General features: G+C 36.5%; 2 protein-coding genes across 3 annotated transcripts; both read right to left on the reverse strand.

Annotated features, from left to right (window-relative positions):
* Positions 1 to 289: 289 nt before the first annotated feature.
* On the reverse strand, positions 290 to 5,449 carry LOC115724624 (dnaJ protein ERDJ2A). 2 transcript variants are annotated; one of them, XM_030653953.2, is made up of 11 exons: positions 5,237 to 5,449; positions 4,841 to 5,047; positions 4,619 to 4,714; positions 3,769 to 3,889; positions 3,564 to 3,670; positions 3,219 to 3,436; positions 2,950 to 3,127; positions 2,749 to 2,868; positions 2,270 to 2,356; positions 1,947 to 2,057; positions 290 to 1,386 (listed from the first exon to the last, which is right to left on the reverse strand). In XM_030653953.2, the coding sequence occupies exons 2-11, from the start codon at positions 5,024 to 5,026 to the stop codon at positions 544 to 546; spliced, it is 2,067 nt and encodes a 688-aa protein (XP_030509813.1). In that variant the 5' UTR covers positions 5,027 to 5,047; positions 5,237 to 5,449; the 3' UTR covers positions 290 to 543. The 2 variants fall into 2 exon arrangements, with proteins under 2 accessions (XP_030509813.1, XP_030509814.1); XM_030653954.2 differs by having other exon boundaries at positions 4,841 to 5,098; positions 5,237 to 5,445.
* A 6,480-nt stretch (positions 5,450 to 11,929) lies between these two features.
* On the reverse strand, positions 11,930 to 13,120 carry LOC115695167 (uncharacterized). Its single transcript, XM_030622258.2, has one exon. It carries the CDS (start codon positions 13,118 to 13,120, stop codon positions 11,930 to 11,932), a length of 1,191 nt encoding a protein of 396 aa, XP_030478118.2.
* Positions 13,121 to 13,549: the final 429 nt, after the last annotated feature.

Here is a 13,549-nt window from a genome sequence, read left to right on the forward strand (position 1 = left end):
TGGCATTAAAGTTGAACAAATATATATAAAAATATAGTTTTTTTCTTTTAAAAATACTAAGAATATAATAAGATGTTGGTGATATATTTGAGTTGTTCCTTTAAAGCAAAGCACATATATAACAAAGAGGCTAGTTTAGTAAATTGATCTGTTTCCCCTCTAATATGTCATCTTCCTTTCATACAATATAACCATAATCTTGACATAATTTTTAGGTAAAAACCTTTTTTGATTTGATATTGTGAATTGTGTGATAATGGTTTAGTCTGTCCCATAACACATATGACACTATTAGCAATGTTAAATTTGTTTATTATAATCCAAATTCTCACCCTTCAAATTGAATTAAGGAAAATTCAATCTAACTATCAAACATTTTTCTAATTGGCTTAAAGTAGAATCACCTCCAAAAATAAACCTTTTTTTTTCAGTACCTTGACTAGTAAAATGAGAAAATCCTATGAAACATTCTTTCTTGTGTTGTGGTTTCCTATTTTTGTTTCTTTTTCACCCGAATAAGAGGTTTCTGATTGTTTGTGTTCATCACTCCTCGTCTGAGCCTGAACTTTCTGAGCTCGATCCTTGTTTTTGGGAAGTTCCATTGGCAGCGGGGCCTTTGTTCTTCTTCGTATCTTTTTGTTGCTCGTCGGCCTCATCTTCACTGTACTCGCTCTCATAGTCATCATCGTATTCTTCCTCTTCATTTTCTTCTTCCTCTTCAATCCCATCTTCTGTAAATGGTCCCTCTTCGGTTACAATACTACCCCTAGTGCCAGCTCGAGTGCGCTTCAAAACCTTTACCTTCAAGGCTGTCTTTGTGTCACAACCGATCCAAGAATCGCACAAGCAATAACAAGTCAAGTTATAGTTTCCTTCAGCTGGTGCCTGGAACTTGCCCATTACCAATCTTGACCCGCTTTTCACTTTCTCAACTGCTTCTCTAACTGCAGCACCAGTCTCCTTAACATTTGCTCCCGAACCCTCCTTTGTCTCCTCGATGGCCTTAGAAGCACCAGCGATAGCTGCAGCTTCATCCATGAAACTAACCTTTTGAGAAAACCATACGCTATTGGAGACAGTGTCGGCCAGCAAAAACCAGAAGTTTTCTTCCTTGTGAAATGGGAAGTAGGGTGCATGTGGAAGGGCACCGATAAGGCCATTAGCACGTTTTTGTGATATCCAAGATTGGATTGTGACAATGTCGCCTTCTTGAATACCATCTTCACCTTCAGTCTCGCAGTTCACTTCGACTGTTACAGAAGGCATCATTTCTAAAACCATCTCAACATCTTGTACTTCTGCTGATGAGAAACCAGCGATTTGAGTAAGCAGGTCGGCTCGTTCTTGCATGGTCATATCTTGAAGTTCTTGGAATGTTCTCACCTTCTACAAAAATGAAGAAACAAATAGTGGTTAAACAAAAATCGCTTCATTTTACTTTCGGTCGCAGAGTTGAAATCCAACCACTAATCATATATCCAGCCATAACGACTAAGCAAGTCAATATTCATTGTGTTTATAATTTTGCAAAACCATTTTCAACAAATATACAAGCTTGTGTAAGCTTTCATAAAAATATATGATTTCAAATCAAATCCAATAGGGAAAGAAAAATGGCAATAACAATATTTGTTACAACCTAGGCAATATGAAAGGCCGCTCATTCTAAGACATTGCATACAGCAGAAGACGAAAAAACCCTCCTAGAAAACTCTAAGATGACATCTAGGAAGTATAAAGGCTGCTCATTCTAAGGCATTGTATAAACCATATGAAACAAAAACACCTTCCCAGAAAACTATTACAACTACAAGTACCAATCACTTGTAGGGCCCGAGGAGACAATATAATTCTGGCAAGTTATTTAGTTGAGACTTCAGAGACAGCAATATAGCTCACAAACTACACTTAGAAAGGATCCCAGAAATATAATTTTATTGAAGTACCTTGCGAGATATTTTCTTTATGACAGATTCACTAAAATGTGGTAGCTGCAGGAATGGTGCAATTCCTTCACTCGATCCTCCAATAGATTTCCTTGCACTAAGAGGAACAGCCTGCATAACAGTTATTGTATAAAATAGTGTTTTAAAATTATTAAGAAAATGAATGAGAGCAAAAAAAAACCAAGTTTGAAAGCAATATCAACTGGAACAAGAATATCGTGTTTACCAATTTTTAGGATGTAAAATAAAAGCTTTAACACATCCAACTCTTAACTTAAAAGCATATGCATTAATCGAGCACTTAAAATTAAAATTTGCATAACCTGAATGATACACTGAGAAAGCTCAACAACTCCGATTGCAGGCCTTAGCCACCCATGCCCCTGAGTGGTGCGTGGTATGATTGCCATCTAGATGAGTTACAGACAAAATTAGCGGAATGACTTAGAAACATGAATCACAGTAGATGATAGACAAAACATGCAACAAGTTAAACAACATCCAAACAGCAAAGAAAATTCACTGAACATTGATGAATAACCATGCCTAAAAGAAAGCTGACAAGAAATGATATATGATGGACAGTCACAATAAACAATCTGAAAGAAAATATGGATTTAATAAGGGACTTTGTAGATACTGTTTAGAAATCAAGCAGTTACTGGATTAAAAGCATGCTAGAATGAATTGAACCTCGATTCAGACTGCCAATTACAGGCATAAAATACTTCATTCTATTTGTACAACATCAACAACAGATATAGAGATAAAAAGTAAGAATGCATAGAATTATAGAGATCACCTTCATTAGCTCTTCAAGGAGGCGAGGTGCAAGTTCTAGCACATGTCTGAAATCGGCATGCAAAGATGGAGATAAAGAAGCTGATTCCCGAGTCAAATGAGCTTGAATCAACAATTCCGTCTGAATTACAAAAGCACAAGATAATTGTCACGAAGGAAAATACTCTTGCAATGATTTAATCAAAATCACGAGATAAACTACCTTAACAAGAGCTGGGTGTTGCTTCCAAAACTTTGCCTGCTCTTGCTTGATGTTCTTCAGGTCCAAATTTAACTCACTTCGAACTAGCATAAAAATCTTCTGAAGGGGCTCATTATCGGTTCTACGAACTGGAATTTCCATATATTCAGCAGCCTTTATGAATACATCCATAACTTTGCTGAACGGGCGATAATCTCAAAAGTATCAGAAAACAATTAAAACAAAGACAGCTTATGCGTGATAAAAAGGATATCTAAGAAACTGAATACCTTGGAGCCAATGAAGGTTTCATGAAGTAATAATAAGTAGATAATGTATGATGCATCACGTAATTGCCAGTATATTTTGACGATTGTGAAAGATACACAACTGCTACCACCAAAGGCAAGAGAATACAAAGACCAACGATCCAGAGTAAAAGTATTCCACCAGAAGATCCATCTATGTCTAGCAGGAATTGTGGGAGAGCTATGCCCATTTGAAAACCCTGTACGAAAAATAAAACAACCATAGCTTACACAACACGAGTGGCCAATATAGTTTACGGAATTTCCCACTACATAAGAAAACATGTATGGAGCTACTTCCTACTCATTCCGAGCATTGTACATTACCTGTCTGCCATCTGGATGGCCATATTTTTCATAGTTTTCGCGAGACGTTGGATCAGTTAGAGCCTGATAAGCTTTGGATATGTACTCCACAAAATATTTGTGAGCCTCTACAATATTAAAAACAATGGAAGAGCATTAGAAAACGCATATTATCGATAAAGGCCACAGATAGAAGCTGCAAAAACTAAAAAAAAAAACCTTCAACCTGGATCTGGATTTTTATCAGGATGGTATTGAATAGAGAGTCTCCTATATGCCTTCTTTATTTCTGAATCTGTAACCCCAGGTTCCAATCCAAGAATACTGAATGGCTCAAAAACTTGAATCTGATACAAAAATCATTATAAGCTCATTATAAGGTTTCAACAAAAATATTCACATAGCAAGTAAATATGATCATTTAACATTCAAAGTATTGCAAAATGAGCACAAATTGCAACAATTATCGAGATGAAAATTCAACTATTCCTAAACTATTATGAATTTCGACAACAAGAATTGTGACTATTATAAAATCTCATTGTAAGGTTTCACAAAATAAGCTTCGCAAAGCAAGTAAATATGATCATTTAACAATCAAAACTACTGCAAAATGCCACAAATTTCGACTATTATCAAGCTGAAAATTCAACTATTTCTAAACTATTATGAATTTCAACAACAAGAATTGTGACTATTATAAAATCTCATTGTAAGTTTTCACAAAAAAAAAAAGCTTCACAAAGCATGTAAATATGATCATTTAACAATCAAAACTACTGCAAAATGCCACAAATTTCGACTATTATCAAGCTGAAAATTCAACTATTTCCAAACTATTATGAATTTCAATGACAAGAACCATGACTACTTTAAACTACTTGTTCAAATTCAGCTAAAAATATCCACCTCACTGCTCATATCATCATTTAACATTCAAACTACTACAAAATGAGCACAAATTTCACCAATAATGAAGCTGAAAAATCAACTATTTCTAAACTATTATGAATTTCAACAACAAGAACTATGACTACTTTAAACAACTTGTTAAAATTCAGCTAAAAATATCTTACCTCACTGCTCATATTTTTGATATAATAAATCAACATAATCATAACAATCCAAAGCAGGAGCAGAGTCAAGTTACTCCAAGTTGAGAAATTTGAGATCTGCAAATATGAAATCAAAACAAACCATACATATTCAGAACAAAATATAACTTACGAATCAAAAACAACTGAATTTATCATATAATTACACAAATTCAAATAAGAACCAAATCTCAATCTCATCACCTTCTTAAATATGGACTTGCGGTACTTGCCTGAATGAGAGCATTCAGAACATTGACAATGGATAGTTTTAGCTTTCTTAGAGGCAGCACTACACAACTTCATTATCGTATAAGGCACCAAAGGCAAAGCCATGATTGTTAAAATAAATATTGGGAACAAAGCACTGTTTTCCTCAGAGACCGCCATGTCTAAACTTCAATCTCCCCCCTACACAAAAAGAACACAAATTTACACACTTTGAAGGTAGAGAAAGCAACCCTGTAGAGAGAAGAAGAAAGAAATTCAATGGATTGTTAATCTCATCTTCATGCATTAAAGAAAAAGCACAGCCATTGAAAAATGATACATAATCGAAATTGAGGAAATTGGAATATTGTAGGGGTTAATGGATTTGACCTTGAATTTGGATCTGATTGTTGAATGGATTTTCGGAAATCGTAGTTTGAAATCTGGGTTACCCAGAACAAGAAGAAGAAGAAAACGAATCGGGAGAGTTAGGGAAGAAGAAATACACAAGATTTTTATTTTATTTTATTTATTTATTTATTATTATTTGTTTGGGGAAGAGAGAAAGAGAGTTTTATTTTTTTTATTTTTTTTTTCAAATAGTTAATGAAAAAAAAGATTTTTGTGCTGGTTAAGTTTTGTGTTTAATTTTCAGCAAAAAAAAAAGTTTTGTGTTTAATTTCTTTAAGGGTAAATATTAATTGAGTTCATACTTATATGGTACCTTGTGATTTGTAAGAATACATATTTACTACCTTCTATTTTAGATAATGATTAATTACTACTCTCTATTTACAAAAGTTACATACTTTTATACCCTGGTTGGGTTTAAATTTATAAAATTCCTAAATTTACCCTAATTTTAATATTTTTTTTTGTATTATATTGTTTTATTATTAGATAAAAAATAATAAGATAAAATTAAATAATACATTTTTTTTGTAAGAATTAAGTAATACAGCTAAAAAAAATTAAAAAAAATATGAATTTAAAGTTATCTTCAACCTCTCATATGCTTATCTCCATCCCTTCACTTACCTTCCCGGTGTTGGATCAACCTCAAAGCCTTAAAATTTGGAAGCTCCCATCGTACTTGTATCAGACACTATCAGATCGACTTAGAAAAAAACCACAAAATACAGAGAATGTCTTCATTCATGTTCTCTCTATTTGGGATCTGCGTTCGTACTCTTTATTAGTGGCAGTAGTCTCTTCGTTCACGGTTGAGGAAGGGATTAGCAAGGTATCGGCCGAATTGAAATGGAGTCTGTAAGTGTCGTTATTTTGTGACAGATTATTTTAGTACAATGTCTAGTCATATCTGGAGTTTCAGTTTGTTATATCTGCACTTGCGTACTGTTAAGTTAGTGTGAGTCTGTTATGACTTATCGTTAGGTGTTAGTTAGTGCCAGGTGGACTGTTTTGTTAGGTATAAATAGTCGGTTTCATTCTGTAAACATATTATCCATTAAAAAATCGAAATAGTTGGTTAATTCAGTTTTCATCGTGGGAGTTAGAGTGGTATCTTGCTGTTCTTGTTGTTGTTTCTGCATGTCTGATTGTACAGCTTGAAGATGGTCATCTATGGCAGAAAGATCAGAGCCTGAAGTTACTGAGTTCAAACTGAAGGGAGTTCAGTGTCAACTTCGTCATTAGATCTGAAGGGATTTCAGGTTGAAGAAGTGTCGAAGACGAACTCAGTTGGTGCACAAGGGATTGTGCACTTGCAATCAAGATTCTTAATTGTTGTTGGTAATTCATTACTAATTGCTGTAAAGTTTGTATTAAATTTCTTTAGAGAGAACTGGAAATTGTAATACGAAACTCTTGAGAATTAGTAGATGAGATTACCCTGGTTCCGGGAACCCAAGCACTAGTCGGCTGAGATGCGTTCTCAGTGCAGATGAAGCTTGTAAATCTTTGTGTGCTTTACTGCTTTATTCTCAATTCAAGTCTAAACTTCAAATGTTGAAATCAATCTACTCAATGATAATCAACTCGGTAATCTGAATCATTAAAATCAACAAGTAGTACTTTCAGAGTCCTCTCAGTGGATCGGATTGGCGTTGTTTCGATCATATGGTGGCGATGGTCGCGATCTTGGATCCTGTAGTGGGGGTTTTCAGTGAGAACAAGTGAGAGGGAAAGAGCAAGGAAGAAATAGAGAGAAGTTAGAGAGTTTTGAAGTGAGGGAAGTATTTTAGGGTGTACATAAAAATTAGCCTATTCCACCAATATTAGGTAGCTTAAGTTTTAGTTATTAATTTTAACTTACTATATGCATATAAAGTCAAGATTTATATTGATTATTTAAAAATAATATCCAATCCGATCTGATCACAATTGGATATCCAATATTTGACGATCAGTTGTAATTAAATTGATTGATTATCATTTAATTGGATTGATTTATATACAACCCTAATTTTGATAGTAAATATAAATGAGCATAAAGAAATTAAGTGTATTAATAATTTTTTTTTTGGTAAATACTATTTTGGACTTTGTGTTTTATAAAAGTTACATATTAGACTCTCTATTTTGTTAAATGACAAAATATGCCATGTATTTTCTGAAATGGTACAAATAAGACACTAAATTAATTTTTTGTCAAAATAAAACTTAATAATAATTCGACCCAGAGGTGTTATGACAAAACTAGTTAAATTTTCAGCATTTGTTCGTGCTAAGAATTATCTTTAAATTAGTTATATTAAAAAAATTATTGAAAAATTGAACTTAAAGTCCTATTTGTACCATTTAAAAAATACAAGGTATATTTTATTATTTAATAAAACAGAGAGTCCAATCTATAACTTTTACAAAACACAAGATCCAAAATAAAATTTACATTTTTCTTTTCTTTTCTAAAAAGGGAATATACTCATTTAATACCTTGTGTTTTCATAAAAAACATATTTGGTACATTGTGTTTTTAATAATACTTAATTGATACCTCATATTTTTTTTTTTTTTTTCTTTTTTGAAATGAAATAGCAACTTCATTGAATTAAAAGCATTCTGAATACAAGAGAGCCTTAAGATCGGCCCATACATTGTGATAAAAAATGCTACAACCAGAGGAAAATCGAGCATGCCTAGCAACAGCATGAGCAACTCGATTGGCTGATCGTTTAATAAATCTTATTTTAACACTAGGTAGAGAAGACAACAAATGACAACAATCCTGAATAACCAGGCCGAAAATGGATGACATTCTCTGACTGTTTCGGATTGCTTGAACAGTGAGAAGACTATCAGTCTCAAGCTCTACGTTGTGCCAATTGGTGCTCTTAATCCAACTAAGAGCTTCCTTAATTCCCAGAGCCTCCACAACCTCAGGCGAATAAGAGCCTGCTTTGGAGCATGTCTTTGCTTCAATAAGATGACCCAAACTATCTCTAGCAACTATACCGAACCCGTAAGAGTTCTCATGATGAAAAAGAGCAGCGTCCACATTAATCTTGATGTGATTTGTAGGAGGTTTAGACCAAAGCTCGGCCCCATCGTCACTATTATAGAGAGATAGTGTTGATAAGGCAAAAGGATTTTGAGCTTTTCGCCAGTGATCAAGTGTGGTGGAGGCTGAAGCTAAAACATCATTAATAGTACAATTGCGTTTCTTCCAAACAACTTGGTTTCGAGATTTCCATAAGGCCCAAGTAATCATTGAAGCACGACAAACTTGTTCCGTATCACAAACTCGCATCAGGTTCTCAAGCCAATTACCGAAACTAGAAGGGGCTGCAACATTGAGAGGCCAACCGAAACTAGCCCAGCAGGCTTTGGCAAAGTCGCAGGTTATGAGCAGGTGAATGGCAGTTTCTGGATGTGCTTTACATACCGGACATTGGCTTGAAATAGGGACATGCTTGGTGACGAGATTGACACATGTGGGGAGAGAATCTGAGATGACACGCCACAGGAAATTCAGCACCTTTGGTGGGATTTTCAGGTGCCAAAGCTGTCTCCAAAAACCAGAGTTGTCGGGTTGAGGAGTTGCTGCTGGTTTGTGTTGCTGGAGCAGGGAATAGGCACTGCGCACGGTGTAGCAACCTTTATGGTCTGCTGTCCAAGACCAGAAGTCAGCCCCTGCAGAACTACTCAAAGGTATACCGAGAATAACATTAGCCTCATGTGAAGGAAATAAATCAAGCACAACTTCTTCATCCCAGCTTCGTTCATTGACCTTGAAAAGAGAATTCACAAAGGTATTTTGAAGACTTGGGTGGCTAGACACAAGGCACTTAGTATGTTGATTCGGTAGCCAAGGAGTACCGAGGATTTTTGTGCTTAGTCCATCACCAATTGTACGAATAGCTCCAAGACGAACCACATTTTGGGCGCCCCAAATACTACGCCAAACAAAGCTTGGATTATTACCAAGTTCGGCTGATAGAAAATCAGTTTGAGGAAAATATTTTGCTTTGTAAACTCTAGCTGCAAGAGAATTTGGGTTACACAGAAGACGCCAACCTTGTTTAGCAAGCATGGCAAGGTTAAAGTCGTGTAAGTGTCGAAACCCCATTCCTCCTTCTTCTTTGGGCTTAGCAAGCCTATCCCAAGACATCCAGATGATACCTCGACCATTGCTATTATTAGATTTCCACCAAAAACTAGCCATTATTTTTTCGATCTCCTTGCAAGTGCCAAGGGGAAGTAAAAACACGCTCATAGCGTAGGTGGGCAATGATTGAATGACAGTTTTGAGAAGGATTTCCTTACCTGCTCGAGATAAAAATCTTCCATCCCAACTATTCACCCTAGTAATGACTTTGTTTTTTATGAAGCCGAGGATAGCATTTTTGTTGCGTCCAATGATGTTGGGGAGACCAAGGTAAAGACTACCTTCAGTAGCTTCATCCATATGAAGGGTAGAACATATTCGATGCCGAGTTGTGTTATCCGTATTGGGACTGAAAAAAATTGAAGATTTAGAGGGATTAACCTTTTGGCCAGAGGCGTTTTCAAACATAGCAAGAAGATTGTTGATACTAGTGGCTGCATTCTCACTAGCCTGACAGAAGAAATAGCTATCGTCTGCAAACAACATGTGAGTGATTGGAGGAGCCCGATTTGCTACGCGACAGCCTTGTAAGATTCTATCAGACTCAAACTTTTGGATGAGGGCGGAGAGTCCTTCAGCACACATAATAAACAGGTAGGTCGATAGAGGGTCTCCTTGACGAATGCCACGAGAAGGTGTAATAGATTCCAGAATGTGACCACCATGAACAACCTTGTAGCGCACCGTTGAAACACAAGCCATAATCAACTCAACCCAACTACTAGCAAATCCCATTCGAATCATAACCTCTCTTAAAAAGCTCCATTCCACTCTGTCGTATGCCTTGCTCATATCAAGCTTGAGCGCCATAAACCCTTTCTTGCCTTTTCTCTTGCGCTTCAAGTAATGCATCACCTCAAAGGCTATCATTATGTTGTCAGATATAAGACGCCCCGGTATGAAGGCGCTTTGGGTTTCAGAGATGATATGGTCAATGAGATCCCGCATGCGATTAGCTAGCACTTTAGAGATGATCTTATATAGGACATTACATAGTGAGATTGGTCTAAGATCACTCATAGCAACAAAGTTCTTCTTCTTTGGAATCAAGACAAGATGTGTATCATTTAGACCAGCAGGGAGTATTCCAGAGAAAAAGAAATCTTTTACTAATTGTATAACATCAGTACCCACAACTTGCCAATGATGTTGAAAGAAACCAGGACACATACCATCGGGACCAGGTGCTTTGTCAGGATGCATAGAGAACACAGCAGACTTAACTTCTTCATCACCAATCGGTTGTAGCAGTGCTTCATTATGAAAAGCAGTAACCGAAACTCTGATATTGTCTATAATCTGCTGAGCCGAAGTGTTGGATGATTGGAATAGATTAAGAAAGTAGTCATTGATCACTGTATCAAGGCCGGTTGACCAATTCTTCCAAGAGCCATTTGAGTCTTGCAATTGTTGAATTAAATTTGATCTTTTCCTGGCACTAGCAGTGGCATGGAAATATTTATTATTTTTATCACCCGAATGAAGCCAATATTGCTTTGATCTCTGTTTCCAGTACACTTCTTGTTGAGCAAGGATCTCAAAATAATTGGTTTTTTCTTGCACAAAATTTTCCATATCAGTAGCAGAGGATGAGCTCTTCAGTTCAACAAGCAATTTCTTACTCTTGGAAAGTCGCGACTTGAAGTTACCAGTAATGGATCGCCCCCAACTTGCCAACTGCTTTAAACACAGTTCAATCTTTTCCATGAGTTGAAGATGAGGGCTGGACTGCCATATATCAGCAACAATTTGAGCACAAAGAGGCTCTCTATTCCAGGAATTTTCGTAACGATAGAGCCCCATTAAGTTCCCATTGATCATGGTTTCGGGTTCTAGAAAAATAGGGGAATGATCGGAAGAAGAAAAAGCCAAATTAGAGAGGCTTACCTCATTAAATAAATTCAGCCATTGTTGAGTAGCCATAGCTCTATCAAGTCGAATCTCCACTGCTCGGTTAGTGCCTCGGCTGCGTTCCCATGTAAATTGATAACCTCGAAGCTCTAAATCAATGAGATGACAGTCCGAAATAGCATCCTGAAAACCAGTGATGAGTGTTGCAGGATAAGGTCTTCCCCCTTTCTTATCTTCTTGACTGATTATATTATTGAAGTCTCCTATCACACACCAAGGGAGACTTGAGTCAGCAGCCATAGATCGAAGATGATTCCATGTGTGATGTCGCAAATTCCTGTTGGGTTCGCCGTAAAAACCAGTAAGTCTCCACTTCACCATCCCAGGAATCCTAACTTCAATATCGATGTGATTATTGGAGTAGTTATTGAGATGAGCCTCCTCAGAAATACGCCAAAGCATAGCCAGCCCTCCCTTCCTACCGTTCACATCGACAGAGAAACATCCCTCAAAGCCTATCTTTATTCTGAACCGCTCCACCACTTCTTTGTTACACAGAGTTTCACAGAGAAATAAAAACTTGGGTTTCTTTTGGACACAAATGTCAAAAAGGAATTGTTGGGCCCGTGGGTTCCCAAGCCCACGGCAATTCCAACTAATGGTACTCATAGCTCTTGGTGGGCTTGGAAACCAAGACCCACCATATCTACGTTTTTTGAAATTACCACTTGAGTTGAGTGATCTACGATTTTACCATCCTCTGTTTCCATTAAGTCTTTTGTCATAGAAGCTGGCCCAACATGTGTAGAAGTCACCAAACGTTTCCTTTTTAAATCAGAGATTTCAATTATCTCCTCACTATTGAAATCTGCTGAGTTGTCATTGACCAACACAACATGCTCTTTTAAGGTTGATTGCTGATTCCCATAATCACGTGATTTTGATTGACTATCATGAGGATCACAATTACCTGAATTGGTGCCCCTAAAATCCGTAGGAGCATTAACAGAGGGAGATGCTGATGTCGACTGCTTCGCTGGAGCATGACCGCCCTTGCCTGACCGGAGCCATGGAGAGGCTGTCAAAAAACTTTGTCGTCTCGTCGGAGCCTTCATCTCTATGCTGTATGGTTTCACTATGTTCTCAATCGGGGTATCATATATCTTCTCACAGAAACGTTCAGCATGTCCCATGACACCGCAGATGAAACAAAATGTCGGAACTCTTTCGTATTTGAAGTAAGCATAAAAAGCTTCTCCATTGCGGCTGCGGATCTTCATTCGTCTTTTCAATGGAGCATTAACATTAACTCGAACTCGAACCCGAAGGTAATCACGCCACACGCCTTGAAAATTGTTAGGATCGGACTCCACGTACTGACCGATATAGCGAGCCGCTTCCCTTATTGCCCATTCAGTTTTGAATCCAGTTCGCAGATCGTGGATTTGAACCCACATGTCTAACGTGTTTATGTCAATCGTTCTAGGATTTCCACCTGGTTCAAGCCTTTCAATGAGTAGTTGTTTACGATCATACGTCCAAGGACTGCCATCAATCACCCTTTTGATATCTATCTCATGATAGAACTGAAAAAGAAACCTGTTTTGATCCAGAATCTTAATGAAAATACCTCTTCCAGGCTTCCATAAGTCAGCAATAATATTTTGGAATATCTGGAAATCAGAGACTTTTCCAGACAGCATTCGACCCACTAGGCACCATCTGTCATCAAAATTCAGTTCTTCTTCCTCGTCGCAATCGTCAGCCAGGGAGACTTCGTGTTCTTCCTCATCTTCTAGACATATATCAGCCCATCTTTTGGTCAAAGCATGATCTTCTTTGCTAGAGGAGGCCATAACAAAACTTTGGAACCAGTAATCAACGCTTCAACACACAAAACAAAATCACTCTACAGGGAGGGACAAAACACTCTCTACAGGGAGAGACTTAGATTATACCTCATATTTTTTAATTGTACATATTTAGTACTCTAAAGTAAAATTCAATAAATACAATTTTATCAATTTAACCAAATAGATATCAGTTATATGTAATCAAATAATTAAATTTGAAATCAGAAAATCATAAATTTTAGATAGTTTGATTGTATTGATAAAATTTTATCAAAAAAATTTGTAATTAGAGTACCAAATATATATGCTTTTTAAATACAAGGTACTAAATAAGTATTATTAAAAATACAGATACTTAATTTATATTTAGATAAAACACATCATAAAAAATAAAAAAAAAAATAATAAAAGAAATTCTTTTAAGCCGGCGTC

The sequence above is a fragment of the Cannabis sativa genome, chromosome 6 (assembly GCF_029168945.1).
Source record: "Cannabis sativa cultivar Pink pepper isolate KNU-18-1 chromosome 6, ASM2916894v1, whole genome shotgun sequence".
Lineage (NCBI taxonomy): Eukaryota > Viridiplantae > Streptophyta > Magnoliopsida > Rosales > Cannabaceae > Cannabis > Cannabis sativa.

Excerpts from the sequence above, each read along its gene's own strand:
- LOC115724624 (XM_030653953.2), bottom strand. The coding sequence starts at position 5,026 with ATGGCGGTCTCTGAGGAAAACAGTGCTTTGTTCCCAATATTTATTTTA. Across the intron at positions 3,890-4,618 it reads TCAAAAATATGAGCAGTGAG|ATTCAAGTTTTTGAGCCATT; the intron begins GTAAGATATTTT and ends TTTTTGTATCAG. Across the intron at positions 2,357-2,748 it reads TCCTTGAAGAGCTAATGAAG|ATGGCAATCATACCACGCAC; the intron begins GTGATCTCTATA and ends TAACTCATCTAG.
- LOC115695167 (XM_030622258.2), bottom strand. The coding sequence starts at position 13,120 with ATGGCCTCCTCTAGCAAAGAAGATCATGCTTTGACCAAAAGATGGGCT.